Here is a 24,226-nt window from a genome sequence, read left to right as displayed (position 1 = left end):
AATATAAATCTATATTTTATAGAGTATAAGTATTATCTAGTATACTATAACTGCATAGAATATGTTATAATGTAAATTTTTATTGATGACTCAGAATTGTCATTATGTATATTAATTATGACACTATGATGTCAGTGCCCTCAGGAATTATTGAAGTGTGGTCGGTCTCTTCATCCCTATCCTGAAAGTTCCTAACTGCTATTCTATTCTAGCAAGAAGTTTTTTTTTCTTTCCTCCCAGAGTTTTTGTGAGGATGAGATATTTGTAAAGTATTATATGAATGGCAATTATTTTTATTATTTTTCATTCCTATGGCATTTCCTTATTATCTACTCTCATGCTTAATTTTGTTTGTGAGTCTACCTCTACTGTCTGGTCCCATTCCCTTAACTGTCCTCAGCATATCCTCTGGAGACTGCTTCCCAACTCTGTAATTATTACCTTGGTTAAATTCGAAAAAGAATAAAATAGTAGTATATCTAAAATTTAGTCAATTTAGTTCCTTGCCTGAGAAAGCCTGGTCGTCATCTTCCTTGGCAGAGTAAAGTGTTTGAGCTCAGAGATAAGTATTTTAATTGCATTCTTAAGCTTTTTCATTTGTTTACCACTTCCATCTTGGGGAAAAAAACACAGAATCATAGAATCTTAGAACAGATCTTATAGATCACTTACACCAACTTCTGAGGTTATTAGAACTCAGACAACTGGCAAGGCAGTAAGATATTGCAACAGTTTCCATTAAAAAAAACAATATTAATAGTATTTGCTACAATATAAACCCCTTGAGGTCAGGTACTGTCTCTTATTTTATCTTTACATGTCTTATAGGCCCTTGAACATAACAGACATTTTAAAATGTTTGTTAAATTGTATTTATGAATTATTTTATAAAGACTTTGTTTGCACATATTATCTTATTGATTCTTCATCATATACTTTAAAGTAGGTAACAGGAATATCCTTATCCTATAGGTGAAGAGATTTAGGATTAGGAATATTGTGGCTTTCCTATGGTCATATGACTAGTAATTTCCTGAAGTGGCATCATAATCCATATCTTCTCCAGTGTTCTTTCCATTGAATCACTGCAGATTAATACAATTCTGTTTTATAAAAGTCTAGCCTTGGAGTCAAGATTTCCTAGGTTAAGTCCTGTCTGTACTACGTACTGGCCTTGTGACTGTGGACAAAGTCACTTAACCTCTGAATTCCACAGGCAACTCCCTAAAGCTATAAATTACAGGGAAATTGCTAATCTGAGTCAGTGAAAGGAGTTTCCACTTTGGGAGTTCACCCCTTTCCCCACAAAATAAGAAAGGTAGTGTGAGTCAATTAATTTGTCCCAGACCAGTAATAAGCAAATTGTTCATTTGTATCAATACCTTAAGACTTCACTTATCACAGGTCTTAGAGTCCTTGGTTGGTTGCTTAGTTAGTTGAACTATGACTCTCCAAAATTTGTCTAATACTCACAATTCATGTCTGTGGTTTTTATCTGAAACATTAAATATCTCTTTTATCATTTGTTTAAGGGGAAAAAATTAGTGTCAGTCATGCCATTTCTTGAAAAACACACAGTTTTCGTTATCTTGTCAGGTAGCAAGGAAAAAAAAATGCAAGTATTGATTAAATTATGCCTTTGGCATTTTAACTTTTCTTTCCACTTCTTATATGTCATGATAATAATTGGGATGGTGTATGGCTGCTTTATGATGCATTCTTTCATCTCCAAACATTACTTCGTTTCCCTTTCTTCCTCCTTCCAAGTTTTATAATTATGTTCTAATGGGGGGGGGTTAAAAAAATTAACTTTCTCCAATCTTCACATCTCGAGACATGGCATATGAACCTAGGAGCTCAAAGAAGACATTCTGTTCATTGTTAAAATGATCATAACTGGTTGTTGTTTTTTTAATAGACAGAAACGCAACGCACAGATTGGTTGCTAGGCAGTAAAAGACAAGCTAACTGAGAAATGGTAAATGTTTGACCCTCTGGGCCTAACTAGTCTGCTAAGATTACCATTCAACTTTTGAATATGTTACAAACACATTTGAACTAATTAAAATATTTTTAATTCAACAGTTTTTTTAAAACAAAGATATATTAGCTAATTCAACCACTCTTGTCTTAAGGAGAAATATGATGCATTAGCATATAAAAGCTTGACATCATAGGCATGTTTAAACTGTGTACCATATTTGAGTGTTTCTTCCCTCCACTTCAGGGTAAGTAAACCACAAGGTATGATGATGTTCCCAGAGTGCTCTGTACATATTCCTGTGCTTAACAACCTCACTTTGTGGATTTGTATTATTCTCTGCTGCTTTTAAAACTTTGTTTGCTTGTGAGAACATGGCTATTTCTTGGACTATCTAAAATCATTCCAAATAGCACTAGACTGAGTAAACAGAGTTGCTAGATCTCATTTTTTTCTGCCTTTTCATTAACTCAAAGTATGGCGCCATAGAGAAATACAGACACTCTATATAAACTTCCAGTATTCTAACTGTGATTTGAAGAGGAAGATACCATCCCATTGGTTAATTTAAAAATATGATTTTCAGATTACATTAGGCACATACAAAATTAAACACCTCATAGCTAATGTCTAAATATCATACCTTCACTTTTTCTCAGTTAATGTAATGAAAAAATGATGACCAATATAGAGCCAAGGGCTTGCCTTGGAGTCAATACTGACTTATTAACAACTACTTTTAGATTTCAGTTTTTAATCACTTCCAAATTCACACACCCATATGTACCATTGGCTATACCAGGACTCATCCTGGTCCTATTTCTGTACCTTAAGCTGGGTTTTTTATATTGTATTATATATGTATATAATATTTTACATAACATACATAATATTTTGTTATATTTATTTTATATAATATATAATCTTTTATATAATGTTATTTTATATTACTTGTGTGTGTGTGTGTGTGTGTGTGTATTTTGTCTAGGCAATGGAATTAAGTGACTTACCCAGGGTCACATAGCTAGTGAGTGTTATGTGTCTGAGACTGGATTGGAACTCAGGTCCTCCTGACTCCAGGGCCAGTACTTTATCAACTGTGCCACCTAGCTGCCCCATTTTTTTTTTTTATATTTTAAACGAAGTTTTGCTGTACTTAAAAAGATAAAACGTTAGCTCAAGGGCTGTGCACAAGCAAGCAACAAATAGAATCTGGCTCACAGACCATAGTTTGCTAATCCTTGAGCTAGACTATATCTTTTCTCGCCATCATGTCCATAAGAACATGCTATTGCATGAAAGACTGTCAAATGTTTGCTGAAATCTGTTAACAACTTTTTAAAGATATTTCCCTGATTTTTCAATCTAATTATCATGACCAAAAAAAGAAATTGAGTTGCTCTGGTGTGACCTTTTTCCTTGCTAAATCATTGATGGCTTTTAGTGAATACTGCTTTGCTGTCTAAAACTTCAATAAATATTCCTTTAATTAGGTGTTCTGCAGTTTAGCAAGAATTGATATTAAAGTGATTACTCTATATGAGCCATATTCTCCCTTTTTCAGAAATTGTGCTAATGTTTACATTTCTCCAGTCTTATAGAGCTGTTCTTCTTCTCCAAATTCTGAGATAAATTTGATTTCTGAATTATCTGGAAGATCCTTCCAGTGATTCAGAGAGCATCTCGTTCATGACTGTCCATTCTGAGCAACTCTAGTCTGTACCCTCTCATTACCTTACCGTAGAGGATTCTTTCAGCCTTTGCAGACTTTACTTTTCTCCTAAGGTCTTATGCATGTCTTTTTAAAAATATTAATTTATCAATAAGTTCCCTTGCCTTGAAACCATGGTTTATTTAACAAATTCCTCTTTTTCCTCCACATTACAACAATTTCTCTTTGTGTTGTCAGAATTTGTTTCTCGAAAGAGTCTCATTCTTCTTGGGCTTGCTTCTCCGGTGGAGTTTTAAGTCATTAGACCTATTTTTTATTTGAACACTTTGAAATCTTATCTCCTAGCTTATCTTGCCAAATAACTGATAAGATGGAGTGATCATTTGCCTCCAATGATTTTTTTAATCTCATCATAAATCAAATACAGAATAACAATTAGCTTTGTCTGTTCTTGCACCCTATGAAGGGTAACATAGAAAGAGTATTTAAGGCTCACCATAAAGTATTTCCTAAACGCGAAAGTCTAGTAGACAAAGAAGACCAAAAATATGTTGGACATTCTTAGGAAAGGCATTGGAAACAAACTTGCTAAGGTTGTTTGCTCATATTCAGTCATTTTCAGTCATGTCCAACTTTTCATGACCTACTAAAACGGTTTGCCATTTTCTTCTCCAGCTCATTTTATGGATAAGGAAATGGAGAAAATAGGGATTAAATGACTTGCCCAGGGTCATACAGCTCATGTCTGATGCTAGATTTGAACTCAGAAAGATATGTCTTCCTGACTCCATGGCTAGCAATCTATCTAATGCACCAACCAGCTGCCTCTGCTGAGCATGTTTAGAGGGATTCATATTTTAGGATGACATTGAAAGAGATAACCTTCGAGTTTCTTTTAAGTCTATAACTCTATGACACTGTGATTAGCCTATCCTTATAGAACACATCTGTACCTAAAATGTTATATTTATTACTATTTAGCACCTCAAAAAAGGCATTATATATGGAAAGTCTAAAGATGGGATACTAAGTAATCAAGGGAATGCTATATAAAGACAAATAAAAAGAAAAAAAGCCTGAGAGGGAGTATGATAGAAGTCCTCAACATTAGGAAGAAACTAGCTTCTATGGATGCAGATTTGTTTACCAAATGTCAAAATGCAAGTATTAGAGTTTAGCCCTTGAGATTGGACAGATATATATACCAAAGACAATTAGGAAGAAGCACTACTTAAAATACTGGTGGTAAAGAAAGTAACTCTTTATTCACATGGGGTGGTAATATTATAGATAATATTAGATATTACAATCAGGTAATACATATTATCATAATATATCAGGTAACATATATTTAGTAATATATAATTGCAAATAGATAATGAGGGTAAAATAAAGTTTTAGATGAACTCAGTGATGGTAGATCAAAATGAACTGAAAAAGTGGTCATGGTCTTTAATGGAAAGAATAGTGAAAAGACCAAGGTTCTAGTCCTGGCTTGTAAATTTATTAACCACTTTACCTTGGACAAACCACATAATTCCTGTAGATTTCTTTGTGCACTTTCTTTTCTCTAAAATGGTAAGATTAGATGATTTCCTGCTTGTACACTACATAATACTTGTATACTACATAATTGTACACTACATAATACATATACATAATAAAGTATATTATTTCTATAAAGATTAATAATTCATTAAAATACAACTTTAATAACCTTGGTGGGGACCAGGAGCCATGACAGTAGGTAGGAAAACAATATCCTTGGACAAAATGTCATTTGTTACAATGATCAGCTGGATTTGTCAATTTAATACAATAAACAGATATTAAGAGACTAAGGTGTAGGGACTATCTGATCTAGTATGACAATTTCTCCTGGCAATTGGTGGGTAAAGTGAAAGTTGTTTTGCTAATGTCTTTTAAATGAACTCTTATGTTTGAGGATTTATGATTCTGTGAATGCTCCTCAGGGAGTCGAAAAGACCTGGTGTTGAATCAGTCATTTAAATTCTAGGTGAATTATGTTCTCTCTATATAAAATGGGAATAATAAAACTTACTCCTAGGGAATATTAGTAAAATATTCTGAGAACCTGAGATGAAATGTGTTTGGTAATTATGTTTCTCTGATGATTTCCTCCTCTTTTTTATTCTATCTGGACTTCCTACAATAACCTTGATCTTCTAAATCCTTAATTTTTGCACAGTTTGTTATGCTTTTCTCTCCTTTCTAATCTTATTTCCAAGTTAGAAGCTACTTAACATATTTGTTTTGGGGGACTTAGTCTGACTTTTTCATCCCTCATTGTCACTTTTTGGCATTTTGTTTTGTTTTCCCAAAAGTTTTCTGTGTCTTCTCATTTTATTTGTCATCCAATATTAGTTTTGTTACCTGAAGGTGACAAAGATTACATGATACTATGCAAGTAGGATTGCAGCAACAGTTCCTTATGCCTGTGGCCAATATTCTCTCCTTTATATCAATATATAATTACTTCATGCTTTAATTTGGGTCATTGCTAATGAAAGATAGCATTTACTTTCAAGGGAAGCACTAAAAAAGTTTTCTTTTTCCTTCAGATCAGAGAAGTTATTTCTCATATATAGCCACTTATTATCCTTTTTGAACTTATTTTCACAAACTATAGTTCCAGGGGGGTTTTTTTGGTAGCATAAGGTAACATGTTTCATATGTGATTCTGTCAATGTAGCATAGGAATTCAAATTCTGTCTACACTCATAACCTTAACCAGTAATGCACTTGGTAGGATTTCGCGGTATGTCAGAATCAAAATTCAGTTGAAATTTTCCCCAGTTTAAGTAGCTGCTTTGATTGATTTTTTTTCTTCCATATTTATCTGATGTAGTTCCGCGACAGCAGTCTTAGTTTTGACACTCCCCTACTTTCCCTATCTGTATTCAGGCAAGGCCTCTCTTTAAAACATATGCACAATGTTTCAAAGTACCAGAGCAGAGAGCTCCATCCAGCTGTTTTTCATTTATTGGAGGTCGAGTGTGCTGGTCCCATTACTTGACATCTATTCATTTTGCTAGCAATACAACAGTTCCTGTCTGTCCTTCAACAAATGATTCTCCTTGCCTTTCAGTCACTGGAAAGTACTCATTTAAAAGATGTTAAAATTATGTGTGCCCTCTGTCCTCAAGAAGTTACAACCACTTCAGTCATAGATGTAATGATTCCTCTGTGCCTTTTGTGAAGACTCTGGAGAGGAGCTCTGATCACATAAGTAAATGAGATACAAATTAAATTCAGCACAGTCATTAACACGTTTCCTATTGGACACTTCTTTATCTTTCACAGAATTCCCAACCTGTGAGCCGCTAACTCAGTTTATATGCAAAAACGGAAGATGCATTAGCAGCAAATGGCACTGTGATTCAGGCAAGTACCAAATGTTTCCAATATAATCTGATTTGATGGGGGACTTGGCTGTCTTGTTGACTATCTTCCTTCAGAGAGGCTAAGTAGAAAACTTGTGACATATGCTGAGAGAGGGGACTGACACACCAAGGTGATCAGCTTTTCAACTCCTCTGCGTATATAAGTCCATGTGTGTATAGACTAAATATACACACCAAGTGAAGGGAGCTATTGAGGAAATTATCTGAATTATCTAGACCCTTCAGAATTATTCATTGAAATATTTAGCTCCCCAAGACAATGGCCATTTTACAAGTCACAATTTATAAGTCCAAATTGCCTTAATTTTCTCACTTCCAATAGTTCTATTCTTACACTAAAATAGGAGTGTCATGTTTTAAAGTAAAGTAGATGAATAAAATTAATTATATAAATAGAATTGGATATTTACAACTTGAGTAATTTCCTTTTTAATTATTTGAATTTTACTTTTTTTAAACTGTTGATTTTTTAAAAAAATGTTATTCAGAGTTAGGTAATGGTATAAACCAGTTGTTCTTAAAGTTTCAGCTCCCATATAAACATATGCTTGCAAACATGCACACAGGTAGTAAGTTGACTTTAAACTCTGGAGAGAATAGGGGGCGGGGTTTGAACAAAATTTCTTTGGGTTCAATGTGTAAATATCAGAGAAAGTATAATTGGGTTGTGGGCACAAGTAGAAAAAGGGTAGCCTGGAAGGGATGATCATTTATTTATGTGCCAATTATACCAAAACTCTTACCATTTCATATAAATTCTACCTCTACTCTTTAATTATTTTATGCTTCATGTATGAAATAATTTCATTCATTAGTCAGATCTTACTAGGAATAAAATATATACCATAATGACTACTGTATCAGCTGTGTATAATTTTGATGTTTCTCTTTAGACCTAGAGAAAGATAAATTTAAGATCAGTCTCATCAATTGTAAATAGTACTTTGGGATAAGTTTACACTAAGTGAGCTTCCTCTCTTTCTATGTAAACTTTCAGATGGTTACACCATCTTCGTAGGTTTAACATTACACGTGCCTCTTTCCAGATGATGACTGCGGTGATGACAGTGATGAAGTGGGTTGCATTCACTCTTGCTCTCATAATCAGTTCAGATGCTCCAGTGGCAGGTGCATTCCAGGACACTGGGCATGTGATGGTGACAATGACTGTGGAGACTTCAGTGATGAAACCAAAGCAAACTGTACCAAAGAAGGTTAGTTATTTTGTAGAAGCAGAGATCTTTATTTTAAGTTGTAAACAACATTCAGAATTGTTGACAGTATGCATTGCATTTGAAAAGAAAGGGCTCCTCCAGCAGAGATCATGTAGGGGGTACTCAGTAAGAAAATCAATTCACTATCTCTAGCACTGCCTTCCATCCCTGCCACCTCCACTTACATCCCATTAGCAATTCCTTCTGCCCTTGTTACCCTCTCATGTTCTACCTCTCCCTTCTTGAATGCATTTACTTATCACTGTCCCAGCCATACTCTCCCATCTTCTAAGTTTTTAAATCCCCCAAAATAGCAAAACCACAATTGTAAAAACACTTTTACTGATATCTAAAATTCATCAAGATCAGTTAGGAAACGCAGTGGATAGAGTGCTAGGCCTGGAGTCAAGAAGATTCCTCTTCATGAGTTCAAATCTGGCCTCAGGCAACTGCTAGTCATGTGACCCTGGACAAGTCACTTTCCCCTGTTTGCCTCAATTCCTCAATTTGTAAAATGAGCTAAAGAAGGAAATGGCAAACCATTCCAATATCTTTACCAAGAAAACCCCAAATGGGGTCACAAAGAGCCAGACATGACTAAAACATGTCTGAACCAACCAAAATTAATCTCTTCTTCTTTATACTTTTCCATTTCTGACAGACAGTGTCTTGCTATTTATTTATATGTGCTATTCATCCCAGAGAATAGGGTCATATTTATTGTTTTTAATGGATTTCTATATAGTATCCATGAGTATCATGTACAGGTGGTTGTATTTATGAATAAAAAGGCATGTGTTAAGTAACTGTGTACCGGGAATTGTGATAAGCATCAGAGATTAAAAAAAAATTGAAGATGGTCCATCTCCTTAAGAAACTTACATTCTAATGAGAGAGACAAACCATGGGTAATGGTAGCCAATGAAGGGTATTTTGATTTGGAAATTTGAAGAGACTGTAGAGCTAGACTGATACTTTCAAGTAGTATTGATGGTAGTATTGATTTCATGGTGGTTTCAGAACCTGAAGGTGAGCTGAAGGGGATGGTGGGAAATTTAGAGAGTCCATACTCAGCAAGAGATAGTTGCTGAGAAAATGGCAGGGATGTAAAATGGAGCATCACTGGAGCAGCCAGCTTGATATAGTGGCTCACATTTCAGGAAATTCACCAATGTTGGGGGTGCCTGGATCAAAAATTCCAGACAGAGAAGGGTTAAGTCCTTCAGGGCACGGAGTGATTAGAGCAATAATTAGGCTATTCACACCCAGGACTTGATTGGCCAAAGGGACTAAAGCTTAAGCTATACATCTTTTGAAGCAGCAACCTGGTAACCTCTGGCCATATTGTAGTGGCTTTCTGGTCACTTAAGACCAAAAAAGGCCCAGGGACACAGAGTTGGGGCCCAATCCACTCTAGTTTTCACACCCTCCTCTCCTGACCAGACACAGAAAAGAGAAGGTGATTTCTAAGCTAAGTGCTTTAGTATCTTTGTTGATGATCTTTTCTAAGGCTATGCCAAAATAAACCTTGTTTTGTTAAACCTCATAGGGCTTCTACTCTAGACACCTAGGTAGGGAGGGAAAAATGTAGCATTTCCAACAGTTTTTAATTTCTTTTTTTTTCTGTGAATAACATTACATTATGCAATAGCTTTTCTAGCTTGGTCTCTTCATTCCTAGATAAAGGAAGCATCTTTTCTCCCTAATGTAAGAGAAGTGTTTCTGCTTTATTCATAGGAATTCCAAACCTAGGAGTTCTGAAAGATCTGTACATTATCTTAGAGATGCCCAAGTGTCATTCTGGTTGGAGCACTTTTAGTCACTTATTACTAGTATAGATGCTAAAACCTTTTTGTTTCCTCTTTGGTTCTGTCAGTGAATACAGAGAAAGGTAGATTATTGAGGATATTATACATATAATTTAATTAAAGCTTTCTGAATTGTTTGTTTTTAAACTAACATATTCTGGAATACATTTTCCAACTGTTTCAGGAGAAAGCATGTTTATTTAATTTTTGTTTTGCAAGAATAATCAAAATAATAATAAAAATAATTGTAAAAGTCAAATGCCATTCCATATATGGGAAAAAAGTAACCTATGAATCAGGAGAAATTATTCTTTAGGTCACTGATGAATATACTGCCTCCCTGCCTTACCTTGGTTGCATAGATTTGATGATAGCCACAGTAAACCTGAAAATGATCTATGTCTCTCCTAGACTGAAAGAATGCTCCTCTGTACTACTTAACTTATAAGTGGCTTAAATTTTGTTTTACTTAACAATTAGATTCATAGATTCTTCTTAACTTCCCCAATTATTTTTGTTGTTCTTCTTTCAGTATCACTCAAGAGAAATACCTGATAAGTTCCTAATATTTTTGGCTTAAATGGACATTTAACTATGTCTTACATTTTATTTCTTAAACCTATACCATGGTCACATAGTCAGTTATTCAACTAGTATTTATTAAACACCTACTATGTGTCAAATACTCTCCTAAGTATCTAAATATATATTTTTTAAAAAGACACAAGAGAGTTCTGACCCTTAAGGAGCTCACAGTTCAATGGGGGAGACAACATGTAAATAACTATGTACAAACAAGATATAGGTAGGATAAACAGGGTGGGGGAGGGTCTCAGAGGGAAGGTGCTAAGATTAAGGAGTTCTAAGAAAGCTTCTTTCAGAAGGTGGACTTTAGCTGAGACTTGAAGTCAGGAAAGCTAGGAGGCAGAGATGAGGAAGAAAATTCTAGTCATGAGCAAGAGTCAGTAAAAATGCTCAGAGTAGGAAGATGGAGTGTCCTGTGTGAAGAACAGCAAGGCGGCCCAGGTCACTTGATCCCAAAGTACATGGGAGCAAGGAAGATATAAAAGATTTGCTGGGTAGGAAGGGACTAGGTTATGAAGGTCTTTAATAATCAAACAGATGATTTTATTTTTCATCCCACAGGTAGTGAGGGACCAATAGATATTATTGGATAGGGGTTACCATATTCAGACTTGTGTTTTTGGATGATCAAGTTGACAGTTGAGGAGAGGATATACTGAAGTGAGGTGAAACTTGAGTCAGAGAGGCCAACTTGTAGCTATTGACATAGTGCAGGTAGGAAATGGAGAAGGTGGTGGCAGTGTCAGTGGAGGGAAGAGGGTGAATAAATGAGAACTCAAAAAAGACTATATAATACTCTAATCATTTCCTGTCACCCCAAAACTTTTCAGCCTCCAGTTTGTGGAAGATGCTTGGTCACTGCTAGTTTTGCAGATTACCTGCTATTCCTGTTTTTTTTTTTTTCTCTTAACCACCTAGGAATAGCTTTCTTTATTTCTGCTCTATTTTATTTTCCATTTCAGATTATCTGTTATGATTATTCCCTAGAGTGATTCTTTTCTCTGTGTGCTAATGGAGTTAAGGGAGGGAAAAGTACATCTGAAGATTCCTTTTTTTTTTTCTCACAATACTTTTTGAAATTTCAGCTCCTTGGTAGTGCATTAGTCTATGAAACTGCCCATTTGAAACTGGTTTTCTCCCTCTTTACAGTTGCCTTTCTGAGCTGCACATGGCATGTGCATCTGTGGCATGCTGATACTGGCCCATAATATGCTATGAGAGATAAATACGTCCAAATGTTTTTGAACCAAGAAATGAGCCATTTTATGCAGTTTGCATGACTTTCTTCTTCCTTTTTTTGTGTATTAATTTCTTACTTAAATTGATCATTGAATTAAGTTTACAAAGAGTTTTGTAAAAGCTTGTATAGCATCAGGATCCCTACACGGCCAGCAGTACAGTCTTTTTAGGACCTCTCGATACTTTTCATTATGCTGATGACTCTAGGAATAGTGGTTGTTGAATTTTATTGGCCTTCTTCTTTAAAGTAATTTAATTTCCACAAATCTATTGTTTAAGAGGCAGACAGTCCTCACTGAATGAGATCAGGTCTTGGAGGCATGAAGATCTGGGTTTTCAAGTCCAACCTTGGATACATACTAGTTATGTGAACCTGGGTAAGTCATTTACCCTCATAGTACCGTATGCAATGCTGTAAGACAAAAATATGCAAAAAAGTTGCCAAGTTACATTAGGAGTTTCTTACTAAGAGATCCCTATATTAATGAAATATCATTTCCATATTGTATATTGCTCTAAAAATATAAAGAGAATTAGCATGCCTGCCTTCTATAGGGGTAAAGGGAAACACTGAGGAATCTTGTGAAAGAAAAATTTGCATAACTTTTTAACATATTTTGTATTTTGAGCAGCATATGAAATCTTCCAAAATTAAAAATGTATATATATATTTTGAGGACTAAGAGAGAAAAAGGATCGTTAATCCAATGTTCTACTTTGTAGATATAGGCAAGAAGGAAGCAGAAAATACATCATTTGACTCTTTTGGAAGAGAATACAGAATAATCTTGAAACTGTTTCAGTGGTTTTAAATTTAAACCCTTGATTACTTTAGCTATTGTACAAGTAATCGAAATAACCTCAACTGTATTAAAACCTATAAAAACATAATTTACCCATGTAGATTGTAAGTATATAGTCCAGGTAAATGGGACATTTGATTTAATTATCCATAGAATTTACTTGTATTTTTTTAAGCTAAAAGCAGACATTTCTGGCTTTAGCTTGTGGCTGTCAACATTGCTTTCATCCACCAGATAATTGCTCAACACTTCCCTTCATACTGCCTAGGTAGAAAGAGGCATATGGTAGAGTTGCTCTCCCAACTTAAGAGGTTCTTTAAAGTTTCAAATGCTTTTCAATTTGACTCACTGAAAGGTTAACAAGAGGAACTAGATTTGTCAGTCCTGCTTTCCATTACTACAAAATCCTAATTATATTTTCTGAGTCTTATTTTGATGCTGACTGTCTAAATGCTGATTGGGAGAAAAATAAGTAGCCTTTACAATCTTCCAAGCACTGTGCTAAGTGCTGGAGATATAATACAAAAGTGAAGAGTAGTATATACCTTCAAGGAGCTTACCTTCTAAAATGATAGAAAATAAACATAAGGAAATAGTTACCAAAAAGGGGCACAATTAACAGATGCTTTGTAGTACAATAGGAGAATAGCTTGGCACAGCCTTTTCAGGAACAGTGACAATTGATTTGATCATAGTTTTAGAACTACAGGCTAAGGGAATGAATTGAAAAGAGTAGTATCTGTCAGTAAGGTGTTTAGCAAGGTTGTTTAAAAAAAAAAGATGGTCAAGAAATAAAGAGTGAACTGAATGAGGCATGGTTTTGGTCATCTTGAAAAAAGTAGGCCAGAAGAAGGAGTTGGTGAATCAGAATTGGTGAATCAGGACAGTAAGAATCAGTTGTGGAGATAAAAGGATTAAAATCTCCAGGGAATGGTCTCTGGTATAGCAGAAAAAATGTAAATTAACTGAAAGAGTTTTTTAATCAATTATTGTTAGGCCTACTAACTTCTAAATCAAGATTTATTAGGCCAAATAAAATTTACATTAGTACTTCTCACCTTTATCATTGCCCTTATCTGCCCTCTAATAGACAGTTTCCCTCTCACCTGACTAAATTCTTCATTCTCTCTGTGATCAGGGTTTTACGTTTATTTTAGTTTAGTTTTTGTTTGGTTGGGGGTTGAGCTGAAGTGGAGGATAGGCTATATGGAGCCCTTTATTTTTATTAGCAAATAAACCCCTTTTGCAAAAGGTACATGGTGATCAATTTTTATAGGTTGAAGAAAAACACAGACATCTAGTATATTAGGAGTTGTCTCTACCACTGGGATCTCTCACTAGTACAATTCCCGAATGAGGAATTTGGCAGGAGAGCCTATCTTGCCCATCATACAAAAGAGTTTTAGTTACTGACATATCAAAGGGACCTCGTTATAAGAATTTTTTCTTGTAAGGATCTCAAAAACCACTCTAACATCAGGCTCCAGTGCATTTGTACCACTCTTCCAAATCTCTGTCCTTTATAATGGAATAATGAAGAATTTGGGCATATGTTTCATCTATAAAATACCAGATATGTGGAAGTAATCTTATCTCACTGCTGACAGTTTTATTCATTTGAATTATATATGCTATCATTCTTATTCTCCTTTTTCGGGGAAATAGTCTCTCAAACATATTTCAAGCGAGGAATGAGACCTTTCTGAAGTAAACATATGCATATTGTTCAGTATCTTTAGACAGCTATTCCCTCGGGTCAATTTCCATTCAGAAATAGTTGTAAACATTTATATTGAATAATTTCAACATGAACCCGATGGGGATGACAAGACAGGCTGTCCCTAGAATATATGTTGCCTATTGTTTCTCCTAAGCAGTTTTAATATTCCCTGAATATTTGAATTCATCTTTACTTTGAAACTACATCTGACCCTGATTTATGGGCACTGTTCTTTGATACCTTCTGTTTAGCTTACTGAAAAGGGAAGATTTACTGCCTGCTGCAGTAAGTAAACAAGTTGGGTAATGCAGGAACATATGTGATCTCTTATTTACATCGCTAACAAAAATTAAAAGCAAGTTTCAAATTAAGTACATTATTGACCTTCAATTTTGATTTATTATGAATAGTCTTCAACAAGTTCCCAGATCCATTAGGCAGTTAAGTACATACTATTATTAATATGCATGCTTACATACTCTTCTATGTGCTGCTTTTAACTATTCATGTTTTCTTCTCCAAAGATGTCTATTCTCTCTTCAGGTGCTGTTCTTCATCTTCCACTTCTCTCCCTGTCTGCCCCGCTATCCAGCAAATACATAGGAAGCTGGGATGATCACAGCATAATTTCCAGTCAAATCAAACCTTGCACCCTTCACCTCTCTCTTTCTGTCCACTCTTATGCATCCAGCCATCTCACCTCTCTAATTGGGGGAAAGAGTATGTTTTAATATAGCCAAGAATAGTCCTAGGAGTATTCTCAAATGTAGCTTTTCCGTTATTAACCTGCTCTGCCCTGCCCTCCCCTCCCCATGCTGCTCTCAGCTTCATGAGAGAATTATAGCTTCTGCCTTAGTGGTGGTCTAGCAGCCTGGTTATGGCCATACTTATAGCTAGTATTGGTTTTCCTGTTTTTCTTCCTTGTTCCTTTACCCAACTTTTTCAATTTCAATCTGGGGGTACAAAAAATGAACTGATAGGTAGGTAGTGCTATAGACATGTCCCAATAGATACTTTCTTGAAAACCAAGCCTGGTTATTATATATAAAAAATCAAAAAAAGAAAAAGTATATATTCCCAACATAGAGTATGTAATTGTCACCTAATTTAACTGTGGATAATGATAACATGACAATGAGCCTTCTCAGACCAAGAAAATAAAATGTTTCCCACTTTCTCATTTAGAATTACCACCTGCCTGACTCTGAAGAATTAAATTCTTGCCTTTGTAGTTGTGCTTCCAGATTCCTGGGAACAAAGAAAAGATAACAAAACACATTTATATAGTGGTGCAAAGTTTGCAAAGTATTTTCCTTACAACAAGATCACCAGTTTGGTGCTGCAAGGCATATTAGAGATAACAAAATCCAAAGCTCTTAGTTTACTGATGAGAAACCTGAAGAAAGCTGAGGGAATTATCTCTAAGGTCCCTTCCAGTTCTAAAACATGATGAATCCTCTATTTCACATCTGAAACAAGATCTTGGCTTCCAGTCCAGTTCTCTTTTCATTACACCATCCTTCCTACCCTACTAACTGCAGGTCAATATTTTGAAAAAAACATGAAAGTCCTCTGTGAATTAATGACATTAAGTATGTGTTCCCAATGAGTCTCAACATTCCTTCCCCCTCCCACTCAGTTCAACTTTCTCAAAAGGGTCACTAGATATCTAAGCCTCTCTGTGGAAGATCTGCATATATGCACAACACAGTCCATCAGTAAACATTTATTAAGCTTCTACATGTCACATGCTAGACACCATACCAAGCATAAGGGATACAAAGAATGGCAGAAAACAGTCTCTGCCTTCAGGGAGTTTATACTCCAATGGGGCAATTCAACTCATAAAAAGAAGCTGAAAAGAGTACATGGGAGTGGGTTGAAGGAAGGTGCCTGGAATGTGAGTAGAGGTGATAGGGAATTTCAGAGTAGTGCAGCAGGCTAGGAAATGAAGAGACAGTTGACACAGGTGCCCTTCCATGTACAGATATCTTCTTATGCTCCCAAAGAAACCAAATGTGTATATCATAAAATTATATAGTATTAGACCTAGAAGGAATTATAAAGGTCATACTCTGGTAAAGTTGCTTAAAATGTATTAATCTGTGTACATATTACATCCTTCTATTAGAATACAAGTTTCTTGAGTGAGTGCGTTATTTATTTTTGTCTGTGTTACTTCCCGCACTTAGCATCCTGCCTCAAACATAAGGAATAGGGATGGGGACTGTACCTGTTATTTCAATGGTGAAACAAACTCCTCAATGAGGAACCTCTGCCTTGCACATATGGCAAGCCTTTAATAAGTGTTTGTTGAACTTATTTAAACTATACTAAATTGTCCAGATCATTCTGGGAACTTGCTTAAAAAAAAACTTGAAAATGTACTTCAATATAATCAGTTTCCTTTATAATTATATGTATTTTACTGTATACATTTTAAAATATTATTCTGAGAAAGGGTCCATAGGTTTCACCAGACAACCAAAGCAGTACACGACACTCACAAAAAAGTTAAGAACCCCTTATCTAATTAAATACCCTTATTCTTGAGATGAAGAAATTGAGACTCAGAGAAGTTAAGAGATTTTCCATAATTAGCACAGCTCTTCAGTGTTATAGCTGGAACTAAAATCCAGAATTCTCAACTTGTAATCTAATGTTCTATTATTCATCCCAGGTATACTCCTACTTTCTTTTCCAGATTTCCAACAGCAATTTTGACCACTATTCCACATTTGTGAAGTAACTTTTTCTGTTTCTCTATCTCTCCTTCTGTCTCTTCCCTCTGTGTCTCTCTGTGTCTCTACTTCTTTCTCTGACTCTCTTGAAATTTGGTCTTTTTTTTCTTGTATGAGCATGGATACAGACACACATGCACATACATACCTATAAATAATGTATGTATATACATATATGTGTGCATATACAAACACACATGTATATACATATAGGCATAAGTGTGTGCATGTATGTATGTGTGTGTATTATGTATGTATATGCACACATACACATATACCTCTTTGGGCTACTGCCACAACTAACATTCAATTTTTGCATCCCCTGAGAAAATGTCTACCCCAGGTTCAAAGTACGTTGTGTGTCTGTACTCCTAAAACTGCATTGTTTATTAGCCCTCAACAATGCATTTGCCTTTGTTAGTTTAACAGTCCAACAGACAACAATCCCAGAGAGTTTAACTATTAAAGAAAGTTGAGCAATAAATAGGATGAAGATCAGGGAGACCATCTGACTGACATAGTTAGCAGATATCTTGGGCTTAACATCTCCTATTGAGTGATTGTTGTCGTTGATGTTTGTCTTTCCTTCTCAAAGAGGTCCATGACATTTGGAGGGTTATGTCATGACTTGCAAGTAAATTGGATTTAAGTGAGGGAGAGCTGTTAAGTCACCAGCCTCACTTTCTCCTCAGGATCCATCTGGGTCCAGTGGCAAGATATAGATCAGGACAACTGGAGAGGACCCTAGATGTAGTGGGAGACTTCAGCCTTTTTAAATTAAGGTCTTTAATAGGACTCAGTTTGACTGAGGCAATGTCCAATCAGTGATTAAGGCTAGGTAAGAAATGAGGCAGAGAATGGCCTCTTTTACCTAGTCAAAAAAAAAATCAGTCTGGGAGGAGAAGAACCTATCAAGTGAAATCCTTCACTAAAAGATGTCACTGCAGAGGATGTCTTGGGTAGAAGAGGAGACGAACATTTTCTTCTTCTCTACTGCCTATTTTAGAGGCAGAATAGAAAAGGCAAAGAATAATTCCCTCTCCAAGACCTAGGTTCTTCTACCACACAGCTGACTTTCTTTTTAAATGACAAAGGTGACACTCTCTCTCAATTGACAGAGCTCCTAGTCTTTTAAAGAAGTCTTACAGAATGTGTCTTGCTTTTAAAAGGGCACCAGAGGCTAGCCACCCTTCTTCACACATCCTAGGCGATTAATCAAGTAAAAATACTGCTTTACATTTCCTTTAAGGCTTTAACACCTTATTATCTCTATTAGCTACCTCTTACATACTGTAATTTCAGCAAGTGGTTTAAGAGGAACTCATTTCAATCAGGGATTAGGCTGATCAACACTCTCACTTAAAAAGTTTGATTAGAAACTGTATAGCACAAATTACTGCAAGAGTAGCTAGTTTATAGTTACTAGATTATGCTAGTTATATATTATTCCCTCTGAATTTGTTAGATTTAGAAAATTCTTTCCTGTTGAAAATTTTAGACCTCAATTATGCAATCTAGATATTTTCCAGGCATTCTTTTGTTAAATAAAAAAAATGCTATTTAAACAAAATAATACAATGCCAAATTGCCAAAGTAACAAAGAAACCCAAGTAGTTTAAGGAAAACATGACATTGTTTTTCATGAAATGCAAATTAACTGGTTTATCTTTCTTTTCCCACATAGTAATTCCTTCTTGAATGTGTTAATATTTAGATATTAAAGCACAGCTCATTGTTAATGTAAGTTGTCAATAGGTATTTATTCATTGGTTCTCCTTTCCCTGGCATAAGACAAAATATCCATTTAAAGATAATTTTAGCTGGTGGTAGTTTCACATGCCTATAATCCCTGCTTCTGGGGATACAGGTGGATTATCTGCCAGGAAGCAGCCTCACCAAGTAAGGCTGATCAATTCCTTGAGTATGGGAAACAAGGAAGAAAAAAGATGCAAAGTCAAGGAAAGGAAATTCTGACCTGTGTAATATTAGAGAACGTAATAAAAATAATCACCCGCTCTCAGAGTCGGAAAGGACCTGAATATCACCTGGTCTAAACCATACTTGAACCAGCATCTTCACTATGACATAGCTTACAAGTGATCTTCCAGCTATTGTTTTCTCATGGCTTCTGGTGAGAAGGAACAAGCTTCCTGCAGAAACTATCATTTTCCCTTTGGGATAGCTCTAATTATTAGGAAGCTTTTACTTAGATCAAGGAAAAACATTAATTTTTTGTTGGTATCATTTGATACTAAATCATTCATATTTCCCAATATATTCCCACCTCCACTACCAAAGAGGTATTTCTTATGACAAAAATATAGGGGGAAAGGTGGGGAAAATCCATCAAAAGTAAATCTTATTTTATGTATAGGTGATTTCAGGGCTATGGAAAAGAAACTAGCAGCTGGATTGGGACAGTTCATCAGGAAGGTGGTAATTGAACCTAATTTAGAAGGAAATTAAGAATTCTAAGACGAAAAGGTGAGCAGATTTCATTGCAGATAAGGGGGTGAGATTCCTCTCCAAGGCTTGCAAATTATACCCTAGGGGCCAGCAGAACAAATCTCAACTCTATTCCTTATAAACAATTTTTATGATACCCAAAAACTGCTGGCATGTCACCATTCAAATATGCCCTTCCTTAGTCTAAATACACCCAGTTCCTTCAGGTGCTCCTCATAGGACATGATCTTGAAGCCCTTTTTGTTAGGTTTGTTCTCTTCTGGGTGCTCTCTAGAGAAAAAATGTTATTAGGGTGAAAAAAGTGAGTTTTTGTAATGAAATTTAACTCCACGTGTAATGGTTAAAGAAACTGAAACATTATTAAAATTTTTAAAATTCAAAATTTAATTCCTTGACATTGCTTTTCTTTGTCCTTGAGCATGTTCTGATTTTTTCCATTGGCAGATCCATAGATAAGCAAATGAGTCATGTATGGGCACACTCAGACCCACATCCACACATACTTCAGGGTTACATTTCGGATTTTCCAGAGTTTAGAAAAAAAATTTTATTAATTTACTCTGCCATTGTGAAAAGATTTCTGAATTTGGAGTCAGAAGACCAAAGTTCAAATTCTACCTTTGTCACCTTTTCTGTAACCTTGGGCAGGTGTCTTTCCTTTTCTTGTCATGCTTCCTTATCTACAATCTCTAACATCCTCTCTAGCTTTTAATCTTGTGATTTATTTGAAAATACCTTTAAGAGAGAAATGATGTGTTATAGAGGAAAGAGCACTGGAGTCTAGAGAATTGAGTTTTAGTCTAGGTTCTGCCTCTCTCAGGATGAGTGATCTTGGGAAAGTCACTTTAAGCTATTCTGGGCTTCAGTATTTTTGCCTACAAAATAGAAGGGTTGGTCAAGATAATCTCTAAGCTCTGTTTCGTCTCTAACATTCTATAATTCTATGACAAGAGGGAAAAATTATACACAGTGGAGACATAGTGCTTTTAACTTTTCCAGTCAATTTGTAATGAATGACAAGCTGAAATATAAGCTACAGTAAAACGATGAAAAGAGAAAAGTTACTGATTCAGATTGTTCTTGAGATTTAAATATCCATCATATTTGGAGCACATTTATTAACTGTTTTCTCAGAGGGCTTTTGCTTTTTTTTTCTGAATCACAAATGCATTACTGTGGAGGAATATTTATGCTGCAGACATGATTTGGCAAACCCGATTTTTTTTTTTGTTTAAGTAGGGGGGAAAAAATTGTAGATTTTCCCCTTTTCCAACTGCTGGAATTTAGTCACATTGACACAACTTGAATCACTGGAATAAATTCTACCACTGGGTGAATCTCTTCCTCCAGGGCTTTGCCTTTATTTATTTATTAGGTTTCTCGAATTGGACCCTTGGCTTAAATAGCTTTAGGGAAGAAATACGATAGAATGGCATTAGTTAAAATATGCCCAGCATCAGCAACATGAAAACATAATAGTAAAACAGCATGAGCATATACATAGAAACACAGTCATCATTTTACCACCCCACTGGGGCATGCCAGCTTACAAAGACATATCTTATGCCATATCCTGAAGCTCAGGAAACTAGGACTCTTCGAAAGCACAGCAGGCAGAGAATTCCAGCTAGGAAGGACTTCTGTATATAGTCATAGGAAGCCAGGTTTCCAATGTGGGAGTGCAAGAACTGTTGATAGAAGCTCATCTCAATCGGCAAGACAATTTTTAATGTTTTTTAAGAAAAAAAAAACACTACAAAAACAAACAAAAAATCCCCACTTATGCCAGATGAAGGAATCGTACATACTATATATACATACCGCATGCATGTAGGTCCATGCAAACAAGGAAAGCAAGAGAGAGAGAGAGAGAGAGAGAGAGAGAGAGAGAGAGAGAGAGAGAGAGAGAGAGGGAGAGAGAGAGAGAGATTTGTAGGGAAGGATATAAATTTAAAGTTTATTTGTTTTGTTTTAAGACACATAAGACCACCGCTTACTTGGCCCTATTGGGAAGTTCAAATGGAAATTAAGGAATGATTTGTATTTAACCCATTTGGAGAAGAGAGTGAATGGCATAGTTAACAATCTTAATTCGCATTTTTTAGTCAGAGAATCTATAACTTCATTGCAGATAAAAATTCTAGAATGATTTTATTGTATAATGAGAATGAATAATTAAATAGAAAGGTATGTAAGTACTTAGGCGGATTCTTTTGGGAAAGCAAAATAGGCTAGCTTTTGTCGCAATTATCCATAGCCTTTAATCACCAAATGGTCATTGCCTCAGATAAATTGAAACCTGGGAAAATCTTGGCTTCAAAAGGCCAAGGTCTTCCCCTGCATCAGGGGCCATCAACAGTTATCCTGACCTATGTCTTGCCATGGAACTCTGATGACTCTGTAGGAAAGAGTGAGGCTGATGCATTTGCATCACTCTGCCTCACTTAAATTCAATTCACTTGCAAGTCAAGACATCACCCTGCTGATATCATTGGTCCTCTTCAAGAATCAAGGATAAAGAACAACAAGAAACAACAAAAAATGTGCCAGACATAGTGCTAAGGGTTAGGGATACAAATATGAATGTGAAGCAGCCTCTGAAATCAAGGAGCTTGTACTCTAGTTCCGTATAGTATAAAACAACACATAGGTATAGGTAGTGACCAGATAGGGGCATTTAGGAATTGTTAAAATTGCAGGGACTTTCACTCTAGCCATAGGACTGTCAATTGTGGTATTATTAATTTGATTATTATTCCCGAAGCAAGTAGAAATGTATGAGGGGTTGCAGGTGGGGTTATATGCCCTCACAGATGGAAAGATAGATGCCTAGATAAGCCCTGGTTGCATGGTCATAATCAGATGGGGTATAGTAAGACTATTTGGAATTGGATTAGAGAATGGAATCCATGTAAGTAGCCTAGAAATTAAGCCATAATTATCATTTATTAAATGCCTACTGTGTGATAGGTTCTATGCTGGGTGCTGGAGATATTAAGACAGATAATGAAATGATCCCCACTCTCAAGGAATTTACTTTGTATAGTGGCATTGTGGCTTATTTAATCTGTTATAGCTCTCTTTTAAGGGGAGGGAAAACATATTACAAAGGTCACTTCAGACACTGAGGAAATGCTGACCTTGTTCATACTATGCCATTCCATCAATTTGATAGCCTACAGACCAATAAACTAACAGAATCCTCCTATACTCAATATTTCAACATACATCTAAATTGCACATAAGGAGCCCTGTGGGTCACATGGTACCTCAGAAAATCACATATTAACATTATCTATGTTTCATTGTATTTTATTTATTTTGTCAAGTACTTCTCAATTTCATTTCATCTGGTTCTGCAGGCAGGAGTATTGTGTGTTGGTTGTATAACACTTCTGCTCCAGGTAACTCCATAAGACTATACCTAATGTGCCAGGTGCTGTGCTAAACACTACAAATATTATCTTTACAACAACCTTGTGAGGAAGATGCCATTATTATCCCCATTTGGTAGAAAAGGGAACTGAGGTAGACAGGGGTTAAATGTCTTGCCCAGTTTCACACAGCTCTCTTTTTTCATTCTTCTAATTTTGTTTGATTCTGGAGTCATTAGCTTCCACTTGCCCAATCCTAATTTTTAAGGAATTATTTTCTTCAGTTAGCTTTTGTACCTCTTTTACATTTGGCCAATTCTACTTTTTAAGAATTTGTTTTCTTTTTCCAAGCTGTTGACTCTTTTTTTCATGATTCTCTTGCATAACTCTCATTTCTTTTCCCCCATTTTTCTTCTACCTCTCCTATTTTATTTTTAATTTTGGGGGGAACTTTTCTAGGAGCATATTTTGGGTCTGAGATGAATTCATATTTCTCTTTGTGGCTTCACATGCAGGTTTTTTGATAATGTTGTTCTCTTCTGAGTTTGTGTTTTGATCTTCTCTGTCATCATGTTAGCTTTCTATGCTCTATGCTTAGGCCTTTTTTTTGTTGTTGTTCATTTTCCAGCCTATTTTGTGACTTTTTAAGTTGAGCTCTGCTCCTGGGGTACAGGGGCCACTGTCCCAATCTCCTTGTGCCACAACCAGGGGCCTGGGCACTGGCTTTCTGTGCTGGGGACTCTGGGGCTGGCAGCTCATCTACTGTGCTGGGGGTGCTTGGCTTAATCTAGCCATGGCACCTGGGCCTCTAGGCCTGCCAGATCTGACTACTAGCCTGGTGTGCCAGGGCTAGAGGCCTGACCATAGGCCCGTTAAGGCCTAATGAGGTGGGACCACAGGGCTCACTCACTAGCCTCTAGCAAGTGGTTATAGGCTATCCACTGCCTCACCTGGACACCACCTGGGCTACATTCTCCTTTCACTCAAGAGAGACAGACCTTTCCTGCAGTCCTTCTTTATCTTGTACTGGAAAATTGTTTCACTCTGTTCCTGCCTTTTCTCTGGTATCTTGGCTCCATCTCTCTGGTTGGTCATACAGCTAGTAAATGTCAGAGGTGACATTTAAACTCAAGTCTTCCTGACTTCAGGCCCAGTATTCTATGCACTATAGAGCCACCTAGCATCCCATAAATCTCGG

At 35.9% G+C, this 24,226-nt stretch overlaps 1 protein-coding gene across 1 annotated transcript in view; it reads left to right on the top strand.

Moving 5' to 3' along the window:
• LRP1B (LDL receptor related protein 1B) overlaps nucleotides 1–24,226 on the top strand; it is a 2,172,360-nt gene that overhangs the window by 1,325,244 nt on the left and 822,890 nt on the right. Inside the window, 2 exon segments of the mRNA XM_020984719.1 lie at nucleotides 6,978–7,058; nucleotides 8,125–8,292. Coding sequence (XP_020840378.1) covers nucleotides 6,978–7,058; nucleotides 8,125–8,292 — 249 coding nt within the window.

Source organism: Phascolarctos cinereus, unplaced genomic scaffold (genome assembly GCF_003287225.1).
Source record: "Phascolarctos cinereus isolate Bilbo 61053 unplaced genomic scaffold, phaCin_HiC Scaffold_726;HRSCAF=1367, whole genome shotgun sequence".
NCBI classification, from domain to species: Eukaryota; Metazoa; Chordata; class Mammalia; order Diprotodontia; family Phascolarctidae; genus Phascolarctos; species Phascolarctos cinereus.
Note: the sequence above shows the minus strand (reverse complement) of the source record. Positions and strands in the feature narration are given on the sequence as shown.